Below are 25,574 nucleotides of genomic sequence, written 5' to 3' on the forward strand. Positions count from 1 at the left end.
ATTTCACTACACCCCTAGGCAATATGTCCTAGCACAGGCTCAGAAGTTTGTCATTTATATAGCCCATCCTTTTTTTAAAAATCCAGTTGGGGCCCATTATATTTAGACCACCATGATTCTACTCAAGCCTGCACAGAGTCTGCTGTAACACATTGGTACAGTATGGATATTTGCACCACCTTATTCCTGCTTTCTAAAGTAGCTGAAAATCTTTCTTTTGTGCCCTTACTTGTTTGTTTGTTTATTTATTTTATTTACAATATTTATATACTGCTCCCCATTCAAGAATCTGAATGCTGGAGAGACAGACAATCTGAAACAATATAGTAAGCTGCAAAAAGAGAGTATTTGTGAGCTTCATGGCTACACCCATTTTCAAGATGTCAAAATAACCCCTCTAACTTAAAACTTTGTGAGTCTCTGGTGAACTCACTAGTGTTCATTTTCCTGGCTAATCGTCCTGCTAACTGGTTCCCTTGTGCCAGCTGCTCACGGAAGTTCTGCCCCAAGAAGTAATTGACATCGGTGCCTCGCAGGAGCTCCTCAAAGGACTTGATGGTGTCCCTGAAGTGTTGGTTCAGCATGCGGCACACCCCTTGTCCCTCCCGCATCATCTGACGCAGATGGGAGAGCTCCCGGGCCTGAGCTTGGACCAACGAATCATATTTCCTGGGAGAGAAGACAGCAAAAATTGGCCATAGCTATTCAGAGGCCCAGCCAGCACACTAGTAAGAACACAATGAGAATCCTGGCTCCTTACTCACCCCAGTCTCTATATCACATGGGAACAGGCCCAGAGTCAACTCATGCATTCAACAAATGCAGAGAAAAGCACGCAGCCTTCAGGTGACTGAATGAGTTCAGTCATCTTTAATGGCGGGGGGACGGGACGGGAGACTCAGACTTGATTCACATGTTACTTGGCAACTTATGTGTTTCTTTGCCACATTAATTTTACATGGTGAATATATTATTTAAATGTACTCTCATGTAGAGAGCGCTGATGCTTAGTGTATCAGACAAAAGTCTATTCAAAATAATCTGGAATACAGAGTTGCTCCATAGAGGCTTAAACTGCTCAATGAAGCTTACTCAGGTCATGTCTTCCACCACCCTTTGCCATAATTGGGAAAGAGCCAAGAGGTATGTTGTGACACTCTTAGAGCAGTTGCTGAGCAGCATATAAAAGGAGTGGATGCCTTGTCACCCACTGTCACTTTACAGGAGCCCACGTCAATCTCTACCAGCCCCAGCTGATCAGCCTCATCCTTGCCTACCCCATTGATGCTGTAGGTTTCAACTCCTCTGGCAATATCAGTTTTGGCTTGGCCTCACCCAGATGAGCCTCAAGATGGGACACTCTCTGGATGAGCCTGGCCAGGGCTTTGTTGGGCTGGAGAATAGGGGGGGCGAAGGACCCCAAGCTGTCAGAGTGCCACCCTTCATCGTCATCTGTCATGCTCTGAGAAAGAGAGCTGCCCACGGTGTAGTCCTGCTTCAGCTTGAGTGGGTGCTCGCCCCCAGAGGCATAGTCACTGGTAGTGGATATGGAGCACACATGACTCTGGAGGTTCTGGATGACTTTGTGGGAACTCTGCAGTTGCACCTGGAGGGCCTGGATATGCTGGCGGAGAATGGCATCATCATCACACTGACTGAAGTCCAGGAGTGTCTCATGCTTCACCAGCCTGCTTGGAGGGGAGCCCAGCAACTTCTTCCAAGACCTTATCTCCTCGTCATGATAGTCACATTCTGTGAAAGGCACGCACACAAGACTAGACATTAGAGCCATATTTCACATTATGCTGTAGTAAATCTGGGTTTTCCCTCAATATGGAGCCACAGCAAATGCCTGCTTTCAGAACCACTCCCCCCTCAGGAGACCTTGGCTTTAGGGCCCTTAGGAGTCCCTTGTGAGATAAGATGTCTCAACCTCTTTGGGGCTTGCAGCCTGAGTAACACCTTACATTACCAGGACTAGTGGCCTCTTCCCTGTCAGCCTCGTTTTCACTTCTTCCACAGGTCTCATAGCCCAGGTCCTGGAGATCCACTTGTATCTCCTTGTTGTCCTGTTGTACCATGGGTTCACCTGTTATAAAGGAATGCAATAGTTTTAGCCTTTTCCATTGCTCTTCAGCTAAAGAGAACCAGACATCCTCAGAAGACACTGCAAATTCCAAGGAGCGCATCCACACATCCACTGCAAACACAGCAAAGAAGAGAACTCAGTTGTAGAGCTTAACACAAAGGCAGGTGAGAGGATTACTTTCTTCCCTGGAGCTCAAAGGACTTTCTTCGTACATGACATTTTCCTGCATGTAAGCTTGGATTATACTCAATGGTGGGAAAAGGCAACATGGTTGCAGTAGGCCCTGGTGCATCCCCGAACGCCTTCCTTGATACCAACCAAACCACGTTATTTCTCCCACCAGTATATATGGTGAGATCACTTCAAAGTAAAGTGAGGGCCTTCAGCCACTGCCATGTTCATTCCCCATGAATTCTGTTAGACCACACATGGGGCTCATGTGTGGCAGGGGGAGGGCTTTAAGCCAATGCTTTCCTCTGTAGTGTGGCATCCACCAAGAGAAACAAAGGTCTGGTAAGTTGTAGGGACAGGGTGGAGGACTAATGAGAGAAGCAGAGGTCTACGGTGAGTAACGGGGATGAGCTATGAAGGTCAGTGGTAAGCCAGCTTATGGGGCAGGGAAGCCAGCAGGAAACTAGTGGGGACTGGGGGGAGGGACCAGGGAGGGTTGCATGTTTGTATGTTTGAATGGATGGGGGCTGCATGTGTGAGAGAAAGAGAGAAAGGGTTAAGGAGGTTTGAGAGGAATCCTGAAAAAGAGTGAGGGGTTTTATTATGAAATAAAGTTAACAAAATAAAGCAACAAAAAGAAGAAACAATACATAATAATAAACCCAGATCACTAAAGAAACAAAGGAATTCTCTAATTATAATTATTAGTCTAGAACTCATATATTTACGGAACATCTACAGTAAAATGGCCTAAGTAAGAGCTCAATAGCTAATACATGAGTAAAAACTACAATTTATACAACATATAAAAGGAGTTGTGGCTCAGTGGTAGACCACCTGTTTTGTATGCAGACCGAGCTGTAGAGGTGCTATTATAGCTTGTGGGTGCACAGCATGCATGTTGCTTTGTCTAACTGAGCCTTATTTGGGGACGCATTCTTCCATACAAAAAACTTCATAAACAAAAGCTTCAGACTGATGGGAGATACTCAAATGCTTATTTCTCAGTGAGGTTGTTTAGATTGGGGTATACATCTTTAAAACATGATGACTGAGATTTGATGTCAATTTGAATGAGTTTTACTGCAGTTTCAACTACATGTAAGTTCTGTAGGTTGATAGCACATTCTTTGGACTTTGCCTCTCTCGCAGGATATGATCAGATATTTCTTTCAATGACACCACAGCAGCCTTACCGCTTTCACCAGATGTGATGATCCTGTCTCCATAGTGTTCTATAAGCTTACTTTTTATTTCTTCTTTCATATGCTTGCAAATCACAACCATCAAGGAATGAACTCATCAGTGATACAAGTGCTGTAACACTCATCTATTCATCATTTGCTTTTAAGTATCTACATATCTTCAGAAATGCTTCATGCTGCTGTTCATTTCTTGGGTGTTCCACATTCAATGTTTTAACCAGATGTTAATTACTTGCATAATGTTGTGGATGTTTTCTTCACTGTGGAAATGTGTGCTGCAACTTCGATGATATACACCAGCGGTGGACAACATGGTTTCCACCATCTAACCGAGTTGCTGGTAGGGAAAGTGGGGTTACATATGGAGGCACTGCTGGGACCTGGGTTCATACATACAGTAGTGGATAAGGAGAAAGATGCTGGCCCCAAACTAGTGCGTGGTGCACCAGGACCCCTGATTCCTGAAAGCAGGAGGGGGGAAATCAGTGAGCAACTTTTAAAACAAAAACTAGGATTTATTTAACAAGGAAGAGAAAGGGTTGGGGAACAAAACAAGCATTCAGATGAATAAACTATTTAAAGCAAGTCTTTAAACCATAAAAGGGTGATATGTTCCATAAAAGTAGGTTATTTCTCAAAATCTATCTGTGACTGTGCAATCCAGGACTCAGAAGTAACTGTAGGCCTCTTATTGACCATTGGTTAAAGAGCTGCTACAATCTAATGCTGCTGCTTCTCACTTTCCTGGTCTTTACTCTGCCTCCTCAGGACCTCTCTTTTCTGCCTCTGTCTTTTGGTCTTCACAGTTTTCTCTGAACCTCTTCCAATATCTTTCTCCTTTTCTCTCCTCACAGTCTCCTCAGAATCATTAATTTTAGGGGTTTAAAATACCATCTTCCAATTAGTACTGACCTTGATTTTGTGTCCTGCACTCTGGGATGATCAAGGACACGGAATAATGGGCTCAAGTTACAGGAAGCCAGATTCCAGCTGGACATCAGGAAAAACTTCCTGACTGTTAGAGCAGTACGACCTAGGGAGGTCATGGGCTATCCCACACTAGAGGCCTTCAAGAGGCAGCTGGACAAACATCTGTCAGGATGCTTTAGGGTGGATTCCTGCATTGAGCAGGGGGTTGGACTCGATGGCCTTATAGGCCCCTTCCAACTCTACTATTCTATGAGTCTATCTAGTCGGAAGACCTAAAGACGGTAGTGCATGCGCTCGTAACTTTGAGGCTCAACTTCTGCAATGTGCTGTACATATGGCTACCTTTGTAACTAGTTCGGAAACTTCAATTAATTCAAAATATGGCAGCCAGGTTGGTCACTGGTATATCCAGGTGTGGCCATATTACCCCAACATTAAAATCACTCCACTGGCTGCCAATTAGTTTCTGGGCAAAGTACAAAGTGTTGGCTATTACCTTTATAGCCCTATACGGTTTGAGCCCAGATTATTTGTGGGATCACCTTCTCCCATACAATGTCCCATACATTCAGGTCCACTGTGGAGAACTTACTTCAGCCAGCCAAAACTAGGCTGACCCAGAGGACCTTTTGTTCTGTTGCCTCCAGAGTGTGGAATCGCCTGCCAGAGGAGATTCGTCAACTTAACTCTCTCTCTCTCTCTGAATTGAAGATAGCTTTAAAGACTTGTCTTTTCTGGCAAGCCTACCCAGATGAATTTGAAGTGGAGCTCCAAAAAAAAGGTAAGGGGGCCTTACCTGGCGCTACCGCCGTCCGTGTGGCAACAGCGGCAGAGCCAGGTAAGGGGGCAGAGGGGAAGGGGGTCTTACCTGATCCATCGCGGCCCGTCGCCATCTTCACTAGAGCCCGCGGCTACAGTGAAGCTAACCTGGGGCCTACAGTTCTAGGTTGAGCTGCGGGCTCTAGAGAAGCCGGCGATGGGCCGTAACGGACCAGGTAAGTGGTGTGCACGAGGGGGGGGTTATCTAGCCCTGCCACCACCGCCCGTGCAGTGACAGTGGTGGAGCCAGGTAAGGGGGCAGGGGGGAAGGATCTTACCTGCATCCGTCTGCAGTCTGGCGGCAGCTTCAACTGAGCCCAGGGACTCAAACCGGAAGCAGCTGCGGCCTGGTGTTCCTGTTTGAGTCCTCGGGCTCAGTTGAAGCCACTGCCGGACCACAGATGGACGCAGGTAAGGGGGGAGGGGGAGGAGGGAGGGGGCCTTATCTGGTGCCGCCGCTGCGGAGCTCCGATTCGGATCTGGAGCTCCGCAGCGAGGCAAAACGGTCCACTGGCGAATCAGCACGGAGCAGACCCAATCCGGAAGTTGCGGATCGGGATCTGAAGTGGATCGGGGGGGTCCGTGCACAGCCCTAGTTGGCAGTGGGTCCATTGCCAGTAATATCCTATTTTCTAGCAGTTTAACGCCAGTTACCATTGCTCCTCCGAAACCAGGATCTTCAGCTGATACTGCCAGCCAAACTGCAAAACAACAGCCCAAGCTGAAGGCCGTTGCTAGATGAGGGTTTAGCCTGGGCTGATACCCAGGCTCACCCCTGTGCGTCCAGATGATGCACAGGGGATCCCGGGGTCAGCCCGGGCTAAACCCTCCCTTGACCTGGGATAACTGGATCTGCTTGTGGCCCGGTATTTCCACAACCCCGGGCTGAGCTCGGGGCTGCGGAAGGTCTAGCTGGTTCTGTGGCTTTTCCTGGCTACGTGGCTTACTCACGAGTAGCTGGGAGAAGCCACGCTGGGGGAGAGATGGGGGCCGGGGGGGAAGAGCGGACCTGGCAGGAGAGATGGGAGGGAAGAGCGGAGCCAGGGTGGGGAGATTGCGGCTGGGGTGGCAGAGGGGGCATTGGACATGGCGAGCGGGGGAGGGGCCGGGGGGGCAAGCGAGTGAGCAGGGGGACAGGCGAGCGGGGGGGTGGACAAGCGAGCAGGCAGGGGGGCATCAGACATTGGGGGAAATCGGGGGCAGGGGGGAACCTTTTTTTTTTAAAAAAAAGACACCTTATCGTTGGTGCGCTCCTGCGCACATGGCCCCTTTAAGTTTTTTTAAAATGGCCGACGCAATGGGGCTTTTCCTTACCCCGTCGCGTGTCATGTGTAGACTGGAGCAACGGTCTGAGCTAGCTGCAGGGCAGCCTCGCCCCTACTCCTCACCGGATTAACAGGTAGGTCTGTTGGTCTTTTGTCTTCCTCTTCTCCCATGCAGGACTGAGCTCCAAAGTAGGTGGTAAGTTTCCTTTCCTGGTTTGAGGGGGTCCCAGGGATCATTACTCATTCTTCACTTGTCATAGATATTGGTTTTGTTCAGTTGTTTCACTATTTTAGTTTAGAATATGCATTGGGGGATTGGAGCTGAGCTGAAAGACTTATTTGGAGGACATATAGCACCATGACATAACAACTACATAGTGAACTAAACACATAGGCTTGGAGTGCATGGAGACATGCTGCCGACTTGAAACATTTATGCAGGAGTGTTGAAATAATTTTGGGATATAGGATGCTCTCAGTGGTACACAAAATTATGAGTTACTTAATTACAATGTTGCACATTTCTTAAGGAATAGAAAGAGTGTTGCAATACAGGTGGGGGCACATAGGAAGATGATTATGCTTCTTAGAGTGACCTTGATATATCACCACATACATGCATGTGCACACCCACACCCACACTTATGTTTAATGAAAAACAGATAACCACAGCTCTTGGTGTAACAATACTCACTGCACATGGCCCGGTATTGGTCCAACTGGGCCATCTGAGCCTGGATGGTGGCCTCTGAAACCAAGAGTTTGTCCTGTAGCTTGTGACATTGTTGCCTGCACTGAGGCAACTCTGAGTGGGGCTGCTGCCAAAAGCCATTTGCGATTTTACTTCCACCCATCTGAGGAGAAGCAGTGAGGGATGTGTCAGCCAGCAAAAGGAAAGGCATGTTTGTCATGGCTGATTTCAACATGCTCTAGCCTAAAAAACACTTCTGTTCTTCCTACTTTTCTAACCCTCCACTGTCAGCATTCCAAAGCCACTGATCCCTGGGCTGCCCCCTTAGGGGTTCCTTTCCCCAAAGATGTTTTATACATCTTCAAACCTTGGCATTTTCCTGAGCCTCTGACATCTCGCCTCTTGGGCATGGGTGGTGCTATTTCAGCTACATAAGTGTAAGCACTCTTGGCTGAAGATATTAGAAGGTATTAGAATGTAGATGATGCTGTGGTCCACAGTCCTGGCTGTGAATAGCTGTTGGAGCCAGATTCACAGATGGCAAAGCTTAGATTGTTCTGGCACAGAAGACCAACGGGAAACAGGGACTACTCATGAGCAGGAATGGCTAATTCATGGTGGGCAGCTCATGATCTAAGCAGATCTTACAAACTCTGAGTTAATCTTGAGATACCTGGATCCCTTTTGGACTGTGGGATGAGCTGGAATCCACATGTTGGGGTGGTGGGAAGTGCCATTGTGGGAGATTATCATGGAGAAGCCCCTCATGGGTGCCCTGCTTAGCCATCTGGAGCTGCTCCATCTCCTGAGCAGTGAACTGGCTACTGAATGTGCCTTCACCTCCTTGGCTGTTCAAAGTCAACTGTTCTTTGAGGAGGCCAATCACAACCTCCGAAGTGTGCAGCTTCTCTTGTAACTTCCTAGCTTCCAGCCTCAGGTCCTCCTCATCTTCCTTTTCGTCCTCATTCTCCCAACCCTCTGACAACATTGCTTCTCCAACTTGTTCCTTGAGCTCTGCATTCTCTAGACACAGGCTCAGCAGGGCCTTCCTGTGGGGACATAGGCATCAGAATTAAGAACTAGTGATAACAAAGGTCTTAAACAACTAAACCCAGGCTTTTCCACTTGATTAGGCGTTGAGTTGAACCATCTCCACCTAGCACCGGTAAAGGAAGTATTTGAGACTCCATCGGTCTGACAATTGCTCCCTTTACTTTTGATTGAGTTAAGTAAGCAATCAGGGTAGGTGGGAAGCAGCAAATTTTAAAGTAGCAGAGAAACCACGTCTCATACTCACTAACTACCACTCAAGTACAGCGACTGAATGTTACCTCTTCATGGTCTTTCTCCTGGCCCACATGAAGGTAGGCAAATCAATTTGTTTTGATAGCATGCCCTTTAGATAAGGATTTGCCTATTCCTACTCTCTGGGAATAGAAGCATCTCCTGTAAGGCAGCTGGAAGGCCTCGCTACATTATGCTAGGGAGGCCTCCCATGAATGCTTCTCCTTGATCTATGGCAGAGGTAAGTAATCCACACCCTTGCCCTCACACTGTTCAGCTGTCACCTTTCCACACACTTGTCTGGCATCGGTAAAGAAAATAGTGCTGCTGGAGGAGGAGAATTGCCATCAGGCATTCAGGAAGGAGTAAGGTGCATGCACAATCAAACCACAGAGTACAGCAGCTAGAGTGGCTCTTTGAAATGTCATTGTAAGTACTGCATTCTGTGCCTCACATCCAAAAAACAATTGCTACCTATGGACCCAGGAATATTCTCAAGCTGACCTTTGCTGAGCCTGCAGAAGACAAACACAGAAAAGAACTCAGGCTGTTGGATTCTAACGAGACATTTTCTGGGGTCCACCTGGCTTACCTGAGTTGAGATACAGAAGAGAACCCAGCTTCCTCAATCTGCCCCTTGAGATCCTGTAGCTCGGCTTCTAGCTTCTTTTTCTGCTCTAAAGCTTGCTGAATCTCAGATTTTGCAGAAAGCAGCTCCACCTGCAGACTGTTTCCCCTCACCACAGAGAATAAAGCAGGACAACTGGAACAGCCCACCAGGCTGTCATCAGCATCTCCCTTAATATTCTAGAATTTACAATAACAACAAGAGGAAGCAGGTCATTTCTGAATGATTAGGAGACTCAATAACTGGAATACACACCAGAGAATTAGTTGCTAAATAAACACAAGTGCACAGATTCAGCAAGGAGAAAAATGACTCTGGGGCATCTAACATAACAGTAGTCTCTGCAAAACATAACAGTAAAGATACACAGAGAGGTGGTGAGTTATCTAACAATGTAAAGAAAGTAACAGAAAAACAGTGTAACAGTGACTGGGTCCTCTCACTTCTAGCTATTTGCAACCTGCCTACTCCAAGACGCAGTTTTAGCATGGACTTTCAATAGTTCAGCATAGTATGCTTCATTGTTATCATTTTGCATATCTCAATCTAGCATAAAGTGCGGACAGCACATTGTACAGATTCCTTGCTAAAGCTAAGGGCTCACCAGACTTGAAGACTGTTTGAGAGCCAGAGCTTATCCCAGGAACAACAGAAAGGCATGCATCACATGCCTTTCTGCCTCTACATGGGGCAGCCTTTGAAGACGGTCCGGAAGCTGCAGCTTGTGCAAAATGCGGCGGCCAGATTGATAGCTGGAACAGGGAGGTTTGAGCATATAACACCGATTCTGGCCCGCTTGCATTGGCTGCCTATATGTTTCCGAGCCCAATTCAAGGTGCTGGTCTTAACCTATAAAGCCCTACATGGCTTGGGACCACAATACCTGATGGAACGCCTCTCCCGACATGAACCTACCCGTACACTGTACTCAACATCTAAGGTCCTCCTCCGAGTGCCTACTCCGAGGGAAGCTCGGAGGATGGCAACAAGGGAGAGGGCCTTCTCAGTGGTTGCCCCCTGACTGTGGAATGATCTTCCCGATGAGGCTCGCCTGGCGCCAACGTTGTTATCTTTTCGGCGCCAGGTCAAGACTTTTCTCTTCTCCCAGGCATTTTAACAGCATTTAACAACGTTAAGTTTGTTTTTAATGGATCCCAGAATTGTTGTTTTTAAATGGATACTGTTGTTTTTATACTGTTTTTATGTTTTTAAATTTTTGTATACTTTTAATGTTTACTATTTTTAATTGTTGTAAACCGCCCAGAGAGCTTCGGCTGTGGGGCGGTATATAAATGTAATAAAATAAATAAATAAATAAATAAATAAAATGAATTTTCCATCTCTACATCTTGGAGTAGCCACTACCTAATCTAACACATCTAAAATATGGGGCTGGGTTTTCTAGAGAAGATTAAGGCCCTTTATATGTCTTTTCAGAAATTAACCAGTAAGTAGCATACAAGACAAACATATGCTGCCCTTATTTTCTTCAAAGTGTGATTTAGCAAATTGGCAATGACCAATGAAACCCTCCAAATGGAGACTGAGAAAGAAATGCTGTCATTAACATATCCCTTTGCTGCACTGTCCTCCCATATTTATTGTGCAAACCTCTGCCACTTCACCTGTAATCGAATCCACATTCAACAGATTCCTGTCCTATCTGCAGTTTGTTGTCTATTTATGCCAGGCCCCAAAGATTAGGCTCCAACCTCAGGCAGACCAAAAGAAATAAAATCTCAACTGTTTCTCAGTTAATCCCAGGACTTCATGGCTCCCAAAAACAACACAGTCCCTTCAAATGCCACATTGTGCATAAGATGGCTGCCGCTCACTCACAGACCTTGGTGTCTCTGCAACCATCTCTCTGAAACAGAGGCCTAGTGCTTTGCTCTCTGATTCACCTGCTGGTGAGTGACTCTTTGAGCCTCTTCCTCAATACTGTCTGTGAACTCGGTGCAGGCATCTTCAGCATCCTCAGCCACACTTAGATCTGGGAATGATACCACAAAGCAGAAGCAATCAGTTGGGTCTCCTTTAATTTCTATGCATATATATGTTTTAGCAGAAATTTGCCCCACACATACCAAGAAACCTCACAAAGGACCTCACTAGGACCTCACAAACAGAGGCCCTTTTTACTAAAGGATCTCTGTTTGTGAGGTCCTTTAGTAAAAAGTACAGAGCAGTAAAATTACATTCATGTAGGTCCATTAGTTTAGTTGTCTAGACATTTGTCTGGAAGAGGAGCTGGTAGAAGTGTGTGTGTGAGTTAAAATGGATCAAGAAGATTGAAGAAAAGAAAGGGGTGGATGGAGTTGTTTCTTAGCAAGCTTCTCAATGGAAACTAGAACTGACAAGGGAGCAAGGTCCATAATCACTCACTATCCTGTGCCTTTGAGGGAGGAATTGTTTCTCTTCCCAGCTGGAGGAAGCCTTAGCATAATACAAACTGTTTGTTCTTTGCCCATGGCAATGTGCTTATTTAAAAGGGGAGTACTCCCAGTCTAGGATGCAGTGCATATTAGCTACTTCTTCATCACAGCCCGTCTCACTACTACTAAGCAAAGATCCTTGTCAAATATCTATGATCACACCTACCAAAGGGGCAAACTAGATGGGATGTTAAACACATTGCTTGTAATCATGTCAATTAAAAATAAAATAGCAGACATGGTGGACCCCTGGTTTTATCAGGATTGTAGTGCGCAGGAAGGGAAAGATTTTTTCTTCCTCTGCCACAGTCCCAACAAAAATCCCCCTTCCTGCCTCAAATCTGCTATTAGCCCTGGAAAGGAAGACTCTATATGGAAGCTTGTTCTCCAGGGCTATTAGGCACTGGCAGAAAAGGGGCTGTCAGGGTTTCAGTGAGGGAAAAACCCTCCTCCTTCCTCTGCGCCGCAGTCTGAAGAAAATCCCCCTTGCAGTGACTATTAATAATTTTAAAAACAACATTTAGCTTTCCATCTAGTTTGGTGAAAGATATTTAAATGGGTGGATATTGCAAGATATAAATTTAATTAAGAGTTGTATCAAACACAACCACTCCATTCACTGAAGGAGAGCTGCGCTCATGGATTGTCATGACCCTGACCAGAAGCCAGAACTCTGACACAGAGGAGGCACCATCTTGATCAGGAAGACCAGCATTGCAAGCCACAGAGGTGCTAGATGCAGGCCAAGGCTCCAGTACCAGGCCTGAACCAGAGCTTGTCAGCCAGGAACCTCTTGAGCCAGCTGGAACCCGCCAAGTTGAGACTTCCAGAGATAGCACCCTTAAGACAAATCCCCTTGAGGAAATGGGCTCTTGTACACTAGGGGCCTGCTCACCAGCAGAGGCAATACGCAAGGTGAGAGCTGTCTGAGAGGTGACCACGTGCTAAGCTCCAGGCCAGAGAAGACTGTTAGGGCTAAATTAAAAGTTCGGCTAATCATCCATAGTGGAGCTATCCATGATAGTTTTATTTAGCTTCATGTAAGCATACACAGCCCCAATTCAGATTGGGACCCTGGCACTCTGGGAGAGCTTTTTAAAAAGCAAAAAAAAAATAAAAAATAAAAAATGGGGGGGGCATTGGTGTGTGTGTAATTTTAGAATGAAAATGGGTAAGCGATTTTTATGTATGATGAGCCAACTGTTTAACTTGGCTCTAAGGCCTTAGCTAGACCTAAGGTTTATCCCAGGATCGTCCCGGAGTCATCCCTGTTCATGTAAATGACACACAGGATATCCGGGGAGCAGGCAGGGATGACCCCAGGACGATCCCGGGATAAACCTTAGGTCTAGCTAAGACCGAAGACTCCACATTCTTCAGGAACGTTTCTCTCTCTCTCCCATGGGGCAGGCTGGCTCTCTTCCCCCCTGCCAGCTTTTTCCTGAGTTGAAGATGCCTGGAGAGGAATTTTCTCTGTAATGTGGGATCCTGTGGCTCATCAGAATTCTCTGAAATAAACTTTCTGAAGAACTCCTTCTTCAGGAGAAGAAACTTCTATCAAAGCACTCAGATTTAGCCTCTTAAGAATTCAGGAAATGCAAGGGTGGACTTGTAGTGACAGAAAATGGGGTCTTCATCCCCCATGCAGGCCCAGCCTTAAGGATGAGTGAGCTGGTTGCCCGGGACACCAAGCTGAGCTGAAGGGCATACCAAGCTGAGCTCAGTGGCTGGTTGTTGTTGTTGTTTTAATGTACAGTCTGCAGTGACCTAGGGTGGCAAAAAGCAAGTGTCTGTGACCTTTCTTTCAAGGTTCTACAGTTGTTCAGGTACTAACTATAGAATGATCATCCTTCAATGAGCTTGGTCATATGTTTATTTTCCAATTTCCACTTTGATGTCATTTGCACTAGGTCAAAATGAGTGGAACAAGCTTTACTTTCAGGCAAAATGACCAAGCTCTTAGCACTTCAAATACTGTAAGCAATAATAATAAAATAAAGCAGTAAGTTGTAAGAAGTCAGCTGGATACCTTCTTTATTTATAACTTTTATTATTTTTAAAGATAAAAATAATGGCCATTCTAAAATAAAGAATGCTTACCAAACAGAAACTGCTACAAAAAACAAAACAAACAAATAGAAGTAAAACCTGTGATAGTTCTGCTGTGTTGCATGGTGCACTGCCACTGCTCAGAATGCCCTGTTCAGAAGACGACTTAAACCACGGCTTTAACCATGGTGAATAATAATAATAATAATAATAATAATAATAATAATAATAATAATAATTTATTATCCACCTCTCCCTTTGGATCGAGGCAGGGAACAACATTAGAACAGGAATCAACACATCTTAAAAATTCTTGATTTTACATTGATCTGGATAGGCTAGTCTTTAAAGCTGCCTTAAAAACACACAGAGAATTAATTTTACGAATCTCCTCCGGCAGGCCATTCCACAATCTGGGGGCGACAGAAGTAAAGGTCCTCTGGGAAACTGATGTCAGCCTAATTTTAGCTGACTGAAGTAAGTTCACCCCAGAGGTTAAAGTCATGGTTTAAGGTTAAAGGTTCATAGTTAAAGCCATGGTTTAAGGTGTCTTCCAATGTGGCTTTTCAATGTGGCTTTTTCAAACTTTGGCTTGTATGCAAATTCTCCCACAGTGGCTAGGAGATCATGGTTTTGAGCAATGTCATTCTTGATGGACATCACACCTGCACCAGGCCCCATAAATCCTCTGGGTGGCCCTGCAAAACTGACTATGGGTGGGGGAAGGCATCAAAAGCACCCCTTACTCAGGGGACTATTTATACTTGGGCAGGCCCTGACCCTATTATTTCTACAAAATAATGTAATGAAAACACATTTAGCAAAATCAATACATTGGCTTGAATCCTTAAGATTAGGGTGACCATTTGAAAAGGGGGACAGGGCTCCTGTATCTTTAACAGTTGCATAGAAAAGGGAATGTCAGCAGGTGTCATTCATATATATGGAGAACCTGATGAAATCCCCTCTTCATCACAACAGTTAAAGGTGCAGGAGCTATACTAGAGTGACCAGATTTAAAAGAGGGCAGGGCACCTGCAGCTTTAACTGTTGTGATGAAGAAGGAATTTCACCAGGTTCTCCACATATACAAGTGACACCTGCTGAAATTGTCTTTTCAATACAACTGTTAAAGATACAGGAGCCCTGTCCTCCTTTCCATAGGGTCAACCTACTTAAGATAAGTGAACAAAAGGAAGGGGATTGAAGGAAGTTTCAAATCTCCTTCTCCCCCTGCAGCCATCCAGATGTAGGACAGGAAATTTCCCTTCCATCAACTTTCTCAGATAACTTATTTTAGGATCCAAGCCTGAATTTGTGTGGCTACCCCTTCCACAGCAGCCTCTTCTACATTGTTCAAGATCTCTACCCTCTCCGCAGCCACTAGAGAGGCTTTTGGAGGGGAACAAGTGGCTGCAGAGGTGAGGAGGTGATAGAAGACTTTCTTTCCATTAATGTCTTACCGTATTTCTTCGATTGTAAGACGCCATCGATTGTAAAACGCACACTAATTTCAGTACCAATAACAGGAAAAAAAACCCTAAGACACACCCACGATTCTAAGACGCACCCCATTTTTAGAGATGTTTATATGGGGAAAAAAAGTGTGTCTTAGAATCGAAGAAATAGGGTATATCCAAATCAATGTGCACAAAATGAATTAGTCTACCAAATTTAGAGCAAAATATAGTTTTTCACAAAGTGAATGAGGTGAAATGGACTAAAACCCCATTTTGGATGATCCCTACCACTTAGAACAGGCATCCTCCTGAGGAAAAACTGGAGGGTTAACTTTCTCACGAGCAGGAGAGAATTGAGGTGATGTCAAGAGATAGGTAACAGAAGAATATAGAGGATGGAAGAAAACACTGAGCAGAAGATGAAAATGTTGAGCAAGTAAATGAAGTTATTTATGATGAGAAGCAGAACTTATTTATTTTATTTATTTATTTCATTTGTATACCGCCCAATAGGGAAGATGAATGCTAGCTAATGAAATTGTCAAAATGGCAACAGAAGAAAATAACAGAAACAAGGATGGAGATGAGTTAAAAGAAAATAAGGTAAGGCAAGAGGAGGAGTTTGTAAGGCAAATTGGTCCCATTTCAATTTAGGGTCCAGCCCCCTTCAAGATGGACCTGACTTGAAACGGGGTTCACATCCTGCTTCCATCACTGCTCCTTCCCTGCAAGCCCTGCATCAACCTTTTATGGCAGAATTGTCCCAGTCAGAAGACTGTGTGCAGGGCTTCTCCTTTGCTGTAAATGATGTGTAGAGAGTCCAGCGGTCATGGGACTTGAAGTTAGAAAACAGGAAATGAAGAGGAGAACATGAAGCAAAAAAATCACTTAATCCCACAGGAAAAAAGTGGGATTAAGTAAAGAAAATTGAATGAATTGAGTGGGGAGGAAGAAGATGGACAGAACAGAGAGAAGGAAGAGCAAACTGCTCTAAAGTGGAAGCAAGTGCAGAAGAAAGAGAAATTGCTGCCAAATCTGCAATCTAAGCAGAAATAAGAGGGCAAAGGGGAAGAAGAACAGAAGACATCAGGCAGCAGAGCTGACAGATCAAAAAAAGGCTTTTGTTTTGGAGAAAGCAGACAAACAGAAAGGAATGATAATAAAAGAAATGATAATAAAAGAAATTATCAAGAAAGAGAAAACAGAAAAACAATAGAGGGTCAAAAAGGACTAATCAGAAACCAGGGGGGTGTCTATATGACGCTGCATTGGTATCTGATTCCCTCAAAACCCTGCAGCATTAGATAACCTGAACCAACTTAGATAACCTGAACCAAGGCCACCACGGACACGTGAGGAAACAACATGGTGACCTCGAAGCGAACAGAAATGTCATGGTAAATCAACATTTTCAAAAAGCTTAGTTTCAGGGGGAAAGTTCATTGTAGCTGCAAGTTGACGGCTGTGTCCTATAAACAATGCAACGCCACTATGCAGTCACGACAGGGTAAATAGAGCATACAGGCACCCTCAGAACAAAAGCAGGAGAAATAAAGGCAAGCAAGGAGAGTAAAAAAAATTTAAAAAAAATGAATATTAGAATCTGAGGAAGAGTCAACATGAAGATTAGAGTCATCCAAATAAGACATGGCAAAATGGTGTAAGAAAACATTAAATACTTGAATTCAATAACAAAGCTGCAAGGACAATAGATAGCAGCACAAATGAACAAACCTGAGGCAGATATTAAAGGGAGAAAAAAAGGAAAGAAAGGCACACAGTTATCCTTTATCAACACCAACAGCAAAAAAGGGAGCATTAAGAAAAAACAGGAGGCTGAGGAACTTGTCAAGTGTCTGATGCTGATATGAGAAGAAAACTGAGCCTGCCCACTTGAGGCCAGGAGATAGTCAAAGAAGGGAGGAGGGGTGACCTCATTCTTTGGATTAGAGTGTGAGCTCTCATACCCCTGCCTAGATTTGGGGTCTTGAGCGCATCCTGTTAGAGCAAAAGCAACCTTTTGTAGCAGGAGTCTGATTCATCCCCATCCACTTTATCCAAATTCCATGGATAAAATAACTTCCAATGTGGAAGGCATTTGGATCACTGAGGAATCTTTTAATCTTCTATCTTCTTCTATATAAATAAAAATGTAAATGTTCGTTTGTTCCTAATCGTAAATCTCCGAAAGTTCTTCACCGATTGCTTTGAAATTTTGACACAACGTTGCATTCGAATACATGCGTGTTTTTATATAACTATATTATATATGGGGACAAAAGTGTGTCTTAGAATCTTAGAAATAGGGTATATAAAAGCCCAGAGGCCTCCTCCAAGCCACTTATGCAAATAGGATAGAAGTCATTGTGACATCACCAACCAGTAGGCCAATCCACTGCCTCTGCCTTCTCTCTTATTTCCATGTTCTCTCCTATTTGGCGCCATCTAGCGATGTTTCTCGGAACTGCAGCCTTCTATGGAAGTTCCAAGTTCTGAAGAAAGGTAACTGCCAGGAGATTCCGGCCTAGCAGAGGGGCCAAAACCCACTAACCTCCTCACCACACCTGTGACAGGTAAAAACATGCTTTTTTTTGAAAAACAGTGCCATCTGTTGGACGTAAAAGCAACACATGCTGGTCAGGCTGGAAGATACATAAGCAGCAATGAAGCTGTATGGCGAATTCTTTCATTTCCCATACATGAACGAAGTCCAGCTGTTGTTCACGTAGCAGTACATCTAGAAAATGGACAACACGTTTATTTCACAGCTGCAAATGTGCAACAAATAGCCCTGAATCCACTGGCTACAACGTTAACTGCTTTCTTCACGTTATGTCAAAATGACGCGTTTGCGAAAACACTGCTGTATTCGGAAGTGCCTACGTATTACACATGGAATGCGAGTAGAAAATCATTTGAACGATGCAAAAGAGGAGAGCGAGTCGACGGACAACCTGGCATATTCAAAGAAACTACGATAGGCAGACTGTACACCGTGCATCCCAATCAAGAGGAATGCTTCTTTCTTCGCATGCTGTTGGTAAATGTGCCCGGTCCAACGTCTTTCCAGCAATTGAGAAATCGCTAACAAAGTTCTCAATCAATTGGGAATGCCATCACCGAATCGATCTGTTAGAAACGTGCACTTTCTCTTTTCTTTCATTTCCATTTCACCAGACTGAGCCACAGCAACACGTGGCCGGGTACAGCTAGCATATATATATAAATGATCTTAACACAAAAGTAGGGCTGCTAGAGGAATTCAACCAGCACCTCCTGGATTAATGTATGCAATGGAACTTAGTTGTGGACAGGATTTCAAACTTCCTGAATGTTCTGAAGCAATTCTTAGCTGAAAAAATGGTTTTAGTATTTTCAGGGGAAATACATTAAAATATGTTTAAAACATATTTAAATACAGCAATTAAGAAAAAAGTTGGCTTCTCCATTTGAAAATCTGCACTTTCTCGGAGGTGTGTACTGGGGAATATTTGCTTTCAAGTTAAGCAGGCGTGTACAACTTGCTTGAGAAAGGTTGCCTTACTAGATAACTCAGTAAGTGTATTTCTCATGCTCCCGAGGAAGGTTACCACTAAAACATGCTTGGCATTTCACTATTTTATTAAAGTTCAATACATACGTTTTCCTAGTACCATTCTGAGGCTTTCCTTTTTTATGTATACTATACAGCAAGATGAACACAGCCCACCAGCCACAAATGGTGACCCAGGTTTTGCTGACACCTGGGGCTTCTAAAATAGGTGGATTGCTAGCTAGGAATGATAGGAGTTGTAGTCCAACATATCTGAAGGGCACCACATTGGGTCAGGCTAGCTTAGCCAACAGGTGCCAGAGGCTTTGTGACTGAAGCTATAATAGGGAACAAACAGCTATGAAAAATGCACAGCAACTCCATCCTCACACAAAAACTAGACATATAAGGATTATTTTAATCTTTTATTCCTATTTCCCCCCTACAAAGTCTGAATTCTTTGTTGCAGAGATCCTTGAGCAACTTCACTCCATCCATTGGAATAAACAGATAGTATGTGAAGACTGCTTCCACTGCATCCACCTAAACCTGCTAAAGACTCTCCGTGACTTCCAAGCCAGTGGCAACATTATCCTAAATGTGAAGTCACTCATGATTTCACAGTATTGTTACTGGTGACATATCTTTTTCCATTCAGTTGTTCTTGCATGGCATGAACTTTTATCTACTTGGTTGACAGTTAGCAAGCGAGCTACAATTCCCTAAAGTTGGGATTTTAAATGGCTGTTCCAGCAAGAGTGGTCTGTGTTCAAAGAGATTTCCTAACAAATTGCTTGCCTATGGGCCATGCGCAGCAGTTTGAAGGCATATCACAGATATACATGAGGGATTTGTTACTTCTCGCCTGCCCAGGCACTTCAGCACCTCTCAAATTCAAGTGGATTTCCTTCTTTAGCCTAGAAGTAGAACCTGCAATAGCATGTTGCAGTATGGAGTACTCCAGTTCATGTCTGGCTGGCCGGCCAGCACTCTGCTCTCTTCCAGGACACTCCATTCTATCCTCTCACCCATATGCAGTCAGTATTTCATGCCCACTGAGCAAGCATAATTCTCATTGTGCTGTTTTTGGGATTCCCTCCCCTTAGGTTTTGGTGTGCGTAATGTACTCCTGTGCCTCCAAGGCTGACGATACTTCCCTCTTGCACATGGATGGTGCTGTGTCTTTTGGCTATGTAAAGCTCTATTGTCAGAGCTCACCTTTTATTGTCACCCTTCTTTTATTGACCCTTTTAGTGATTAGTAATACCTGTGCTACATGGTTCTTTGTGAAGCCATGTACCTGTCCTACAGGACTGACCGTAGACACTTCTAGAATAGCATGTGGTAGGTTTGGCTTAGCCCTTCCACCTACCTGAGGGTAATAGAAACTGATAAGGCCTGGCCTCATTCTTTGGGTGAGAGTGTGAGCATGCCAAGTGCACTCCTCATTTCAGAGTAAACACTGAACGCAGGATTACTTCTAAATGTGCTTCATTGCTGTAATTCTATACACACTGAAAAGTATATCCCACAGGATTCAGTGGAATTTGTTTCAAATAAACATGACTGTAAACCATGAGTAGGCGACCTATTTGGGTCTGGAGGCGCATTTGGCAATTTGAGGAACTGGCCTGATTACGACTGCAAAATGGGCACACTACAAGGGTCTCATCAGTCTCCAGCAGCCCACCATCTTCTTTTCCCAAGCCTGTCTCTGCATCCCATGTGTGGTCCAGAGGCATTCATGGGAAATGAAGATGGCAGCATCTGGAGGCCCTCACTTGCTTTGTAGTGATCCCGCATCTCAGCAGGCACCATGTTGTCTACCCTGCTGTAGTCTGGTCCAACAACAAAATGAACAAAAGCAGGCTGAGAGAAACCTCTTGCAGAATTCCCCTTTGTTGCTATTTTCTGCATCAGTTTGGAAATGAGATTGCCAATAGATTTAGATCTCAGGAAGGATACTATATCTTTAGAAGTCTTTCTGCATGAGTACTTTTTAATGCAATAATATAGTTATTGCCCATTTGTTTCAAACATTGCCTGTTAGCAGGACTGCTGAAAGAAGAGATGAGATTTTTATGTTTGAATGATATTGTTATCATTTATGGAGAACCTTTTCTTCTTTTGCAGGATTTCATTAGGGTATATACGGTGAAAGGCTGGGTAAAAATCTAAATAATAATATTCCTTCTCATACCAAACCTAGCTTGGTCCAGAACCATTTGGCAGGTAAATTGGACAACCTACAAAAAAAGGAAATGGTATCTCTAGAGACTCCTCAGGTATGTATAAAATTGCTCTATAAATTAAAACCCACCAAAGATAGATCAAGGACTGTTGGCTCTTAAAACAATCTTCCCAAACCTGACTCCCTCCAGATGATTTGGACTACAAATCCCAGCATTCCTGACTATTGGCCTTGCTACATGTGGCCAATGGTAGTCAAAGGCTGTTCTAGAACATTTATTTATTTATTACATTTCTATACCGCCCAATAGCCGGAGCTCTCTGGGTGGTTCACACAAATTAAAACCATTCAAAGTATAAAACAATAGTATAAAACCATAATATAAAATACAATATAAAATCTCAAGCAGATAAAAACAACAGCAATGCAAAATTACAAATTTAAAACACCAAGTTAAAATTTATTTATAGACTGTTAAAATGCTGGGAGAATAAAAACGTCTTCACCTGGTGTCTAAAAGCATATAATGTAGGTGCCAAGCGAACCTCCTTAGGGAGCTCATTCCACAGCCGGGGTGCCACAGCAGAGAAGGCCCTCTTCCTGGTAGCGACCTGCCTCACTTTCTTTGGCAGGGGCTCATGGAGAAGGACCCCTGAGGTACATATGGCAAGTTCATATGGGAGGAGGCGTTCCTTCAGATAGCCTGGCCCCAAACCGTTTAGGGCTTTAAATGTTAATATCAGCACTTTGAATCGGGCCTGGAGCTGGACTGGCAGCCAATGAAGCTGGAAAAGGACTGGCGTGATGTGGTCTCATTGGCCAGTCCCTGTTAGTAACCGTGCTGCCCTGTTTTGTACCAGTTGAAGTTTCCGGACCATTTTCAAAGGCAGCCCCACGTATAATGCATTGCAGTAATCCAAACAGGAGGTTATCAGAGCATGGATAACTAGCTAGGCTATCTCTGTCCAGATAAGGGTGCAGTTGGTATATCAGCCTAAGCTGATAAGAGGTGCTCTTTGCTGCTGAGTTCACCTGTGCCTCAAGTGACAGTTCTGGATCCAAGAGCACCCCAAACTACAAATCCGATCCTTTAGGGAGAGTGCAACCCCATCCAGGACAGGGCATACATCACCTCGCCGGACAGATGAACCACCCACTAACAGTACCTCCGTCTTGTCTGGTTTGAGTCTCAGTTTGTTAGCCCTCATGCTGTCCATTACCGTGCCCAGGCACTGGTTCAGAACAGCCACTGCCTCACCTGAGTTTGATGAAAAGGAAAGGTAGAGCTAGGTATCATCCGCATATTGATGACACCTCAGTCCACATCTCCGGATAACCTTCCCCAGCAACTTCATGTATATGTTAAACAGCATAGGGGATAAAATAGAGCCCTGTGGAACCCCATGGCTTAGGTGCCACGGCACAGAGCAATAATCCCCCAGCACCACCTTCTGGAATCGGCCATCCAAGTAGGAGCGGAACCACTGCAACGCAGTACCTCCAACTCCCAGCTCAGACAACCTATCCAGAAGGATACCATGGTCGATGGTATCGAAAGCCGCTGAGAGGTCCAGGAGAACCAACAGGGTCGCACTCCCCCTGTCCCTCTCCGGGCAAAGGTCATCCCACAGGGCGACCAAAGCAGTTTCCGTTCCAAAACCAGGCCCGAAACCCGATTGAAATGGATCTAGATAATCCGTTTCATTCAAGAGTGCCTGGGGTTGTCCTGCAACCACCCGCTCAAGCACCTTGCCCAGGAAGGGGATATTAGCCACCGGCCTGTAGTTGTTAACATTAAGCCCAGATTAGGCTTCTTCAGGAGTGGTCTAATTACCGCCTCTTTTAAAGAGGCTGGCATCATTCCCTCTCTCAAGGAGGCATTTACAACCTCCTTGACATATGGAATGTTCTAGATTCCAAGAAGGGAATTGACCTGCTATATAACAGAATATAACAGTTTATATTCTGGAGGATAAATTTAAGAGTCAGGAATGTACTCCAAGAGGTGTGTTGTTTTTGTTCGTTTTTAAAACCTCTCCTCTATTATAGTGAGAGTTTTCCCTAATTCTCCAGGAATTTCTCCCCCTCCTGATAGCTAAGCAATCAGGTTCCATCTGCAAACCCACCCTGAACCTGAGCCCAATATACACATTACGAGGTTTCAGAAGGGCTCCAAATAAAAATGGTGTCTTTTTTCATTTTCCTTCTCCTGAAACCTCCATGCCACCCCCATGAATGCTGAACAATACTATAAGGCTGGAACCCTGTGCATGCGTACTTGAGAGTAAGTACCATCAAATCCATGGGACATGCACAGGATTACATTGTAAGACTCTTATTCTGAAGAGCACTCATATTAGAGGCTACATTTTATTATGGGCCCCTGCATTATCTGCATAATTTTCTTTTCATTCAAAAAGAAGGCAGTAGTGTGAATGATTCAATATATACAAAGTGCCCAAAGCACACAACTACACAATATACATACAGTGATGAATAGTAACAAATAACCTTATTTATTTTCAATATATAACTGATGCATAACACCTGCATGGTCATTAATGGCCGACTACCATTTTCCCAACAAAACTGTGCAAGAAAAGTGCTCCTAAATAATAGTCACTTTACAATAAATATTATTATTTCCATGTATAGTATACAAAATCACAGTCACAATTACTTAACATGACACAGTGCTGGTAATGACATCAGATAATACCCTTTTAAACATATATTTTATATTTTATGATAGGTTATATTTGTTATTTTCTTGTTCTTATACGTGTTGTAAACTTTATGAAAGGTCTCCGCGGTTTATTATTTCCGTTTGTGCGAGAGCTTCGTCAGAACGAACACCATGACGACTAGGGTGTAAACCATAAAGTTATTGTGTGGTAGACATCTTCAAACATTATTATGGGGAGATGTTTGGACACCTCCAGAATGAAAAGCAGCCGGACTGCCTGAAGCCTGGAAAAAACATGAATGGCATATATTTTATAATAACTTTCTATTATAAAATATATGTTTAAAAGGTATTATCTGATGTCATTACCAGCACTGTGTCATGTTATGTAATTGTGACTGTGATTTTGTATACTATACATGGAAATAATAATATTTATTGTAAAGTGACTATTATTTAGGAGCACTTTTCTTGCACAGTTTTGTTGGGAAAATGGTAGTTGGCCATTAATGACCGTGCAGGTGTTATGCATCAGTTATATATTGAAAATAAATAAGGTTATTTGTTACTATTCATCATTTTCTTTTCAGGCATCATCCCTAGGAGTTGTGCTTCTGTTGCATCTTCCTAGTCTTATCTGACCTAGGAAAACATAATTAATGCCCAAACAGCACATTCATTACTATTGTGATAGACACATGAAACGGGGTTGTGTGCTTGTTATAGTCATTTATTGTTGCCTGCTGCTCTCCAGTGATGATGGTATGGGTCTGCTATCTATGTCCTTCCACCACAAACCTGACCTCCTTTCGACAGTGAACTTTAGGGGTTTGTAGCATCCTTTGTCAAAGAAGTCCTGTTTAAAACATGACATAGGAGACAGCCAGGGCTTGGTGACATTGGAAACTTGGTGACATTGGAAACTCTACTACCAGGAACATCAAGTTAGCAGAATATCCTGATCTATAATTTTAATCTTCTCTGACTTTCATTTGATAGATCTGGGGATTCAATAGCCCTTACTTGAAATATATTAGAAGAATTATATTTAAATGACTGGGCAGCTCTAGGTGGCTGGCAGGCAAGCCCTTTCTTCACTGCATGTCATCTCAGGATATAGTCCCTGAGTTTTTGTTCTGCTTGGAGATGTACAATAGCAGCAGGGTCTTACCTCCTTCCCCACCTTGCCTACATAATCCAATTCCACAGCAGTAGGCTGGGGAACAACAGGGGGGAATCACCAAAAGCAGAATAGCTGTATGTGTAAGGTAACTGTTTATCCCCTCAGCATTTACATTCCTAAGTTAACTTTTAAAAGATGCATTTCACATGGGGACATTTCTAAAGAATTGCATGGTGATCAAATCTTAACAAACTTGGTTTATGTTCTACTCACAAAATTATTTCATGCCTATAATAATGTGAACTTATTACATGTAATTAGTTAGTTGAAAGGGAAACAATCCTATATCTGTGTGCCTAGATGCGTCTCGTTAATGACTGGCACACAGCTGATTTTAGGCCTGCTTTTATTTAATACAATTAGAAGCTGTAATAACATATATACAGGCAATCCACTTAGCTCATCTCCTAACATGACACCACAAGAACAGCAGATACTATTCAACAGTTCTCAGAACAGGACCAGAAACGCAGCTATAGGGACCATGTTTGACAAGTTGCTGAAAAGGGTATGGGGAGGAAATGCAAAAATCAATGAGACTACTGAGGAAACTACTGAGGAAACCATCAAGTTCTGTTAGCTGGCCATGAGTATGAACACAGGACACAGCTACCAATGGCAAACTAAGCTTCTATGGCTGAACAGCACCACAATACTGAAAAGACAAAGTTAAAAGAAAAGAAACAGGTAACCAGAGCTAGTGTGGAGGCTGGCAGGCAACTGCCTTGCTCAATAAATCACACACAAAAAACATCACAGGATTTGGCTAGAAAATATATTAGAATCATTTTACAACTCTTAGCAAAGATTTGGAAGCCACCAAGTGGAAAATCATTCAAGCAGAAATTTCCTGGGCTTTTTCCTGTAATAGGGCGCTCCCCCACTTTTTTTTCTTCACATTATAGACGGTAAATCTCCCTGTACATGTAACAGGGAGCCAGAGCCAATTTCCCCCC

General features: G+C 43.8%; 1 protein-coding gene across 5 annotated transcripts in view; it reads right to left on the reverse strand.

The window, feature by feature from the left end:
* The window catches only part of PDE4DIP (phosphodiesterase 4D interacting protein), a 282,371-nt gene that overhangs the window by 106,857 nt on the left and 149,940 nt on the right, over positions 1–25,574 (reverse strand). For all 5 annotated transcript variants that reach the window (XM_063133148.1, XM_063133164.1, XM_063133171.1 and 2 more), the window contains 7 exons: positions 10,987–11,075; positions 9,047–9,261; positions 7,844–8,219; positions 7,174–7,333; positions 1,973–2,089; positions 1,278–1,752; positions 434–669 (listed from right to left, as the gene is read on the reverse strand). In XM_063133148.1, coding sequence (XP_062989218.1) covers positions 434–669; positions 1,278–1,752; positions 1,973–2,089; positions 7,174–7,333; positions 7,844–8,219; positions 9,047–9,261; positions 10,987–11,075 — 1,668 coding nt within the window. The remainder of the gene's footprint in view (positions 1–433; positions 670–1,277; positions 1,753–1,972; positions 2,090–7,173; positions 7,334–7,843; positions 8,220–9,046; positions 9,262–10,986; positions 11,076–25,574) is intronic.

Source organism: Elgaria multicarinata, chromosome 1 (assembly GCF_023053635.1).
Source record: "Elgaria multicarinata webbii isolate HBS135686 ecotype San Diego chromosome 1, rElgMul1.1.pri, whole genome shotgun sequence".
Taxonomy (NCBI): domain Eukaryota; kingdom Metazoa; phylum Chordata; class Lepidosauria; order Squamata; family Anguidae; genus Elgaria; species Elgaria multicarinata.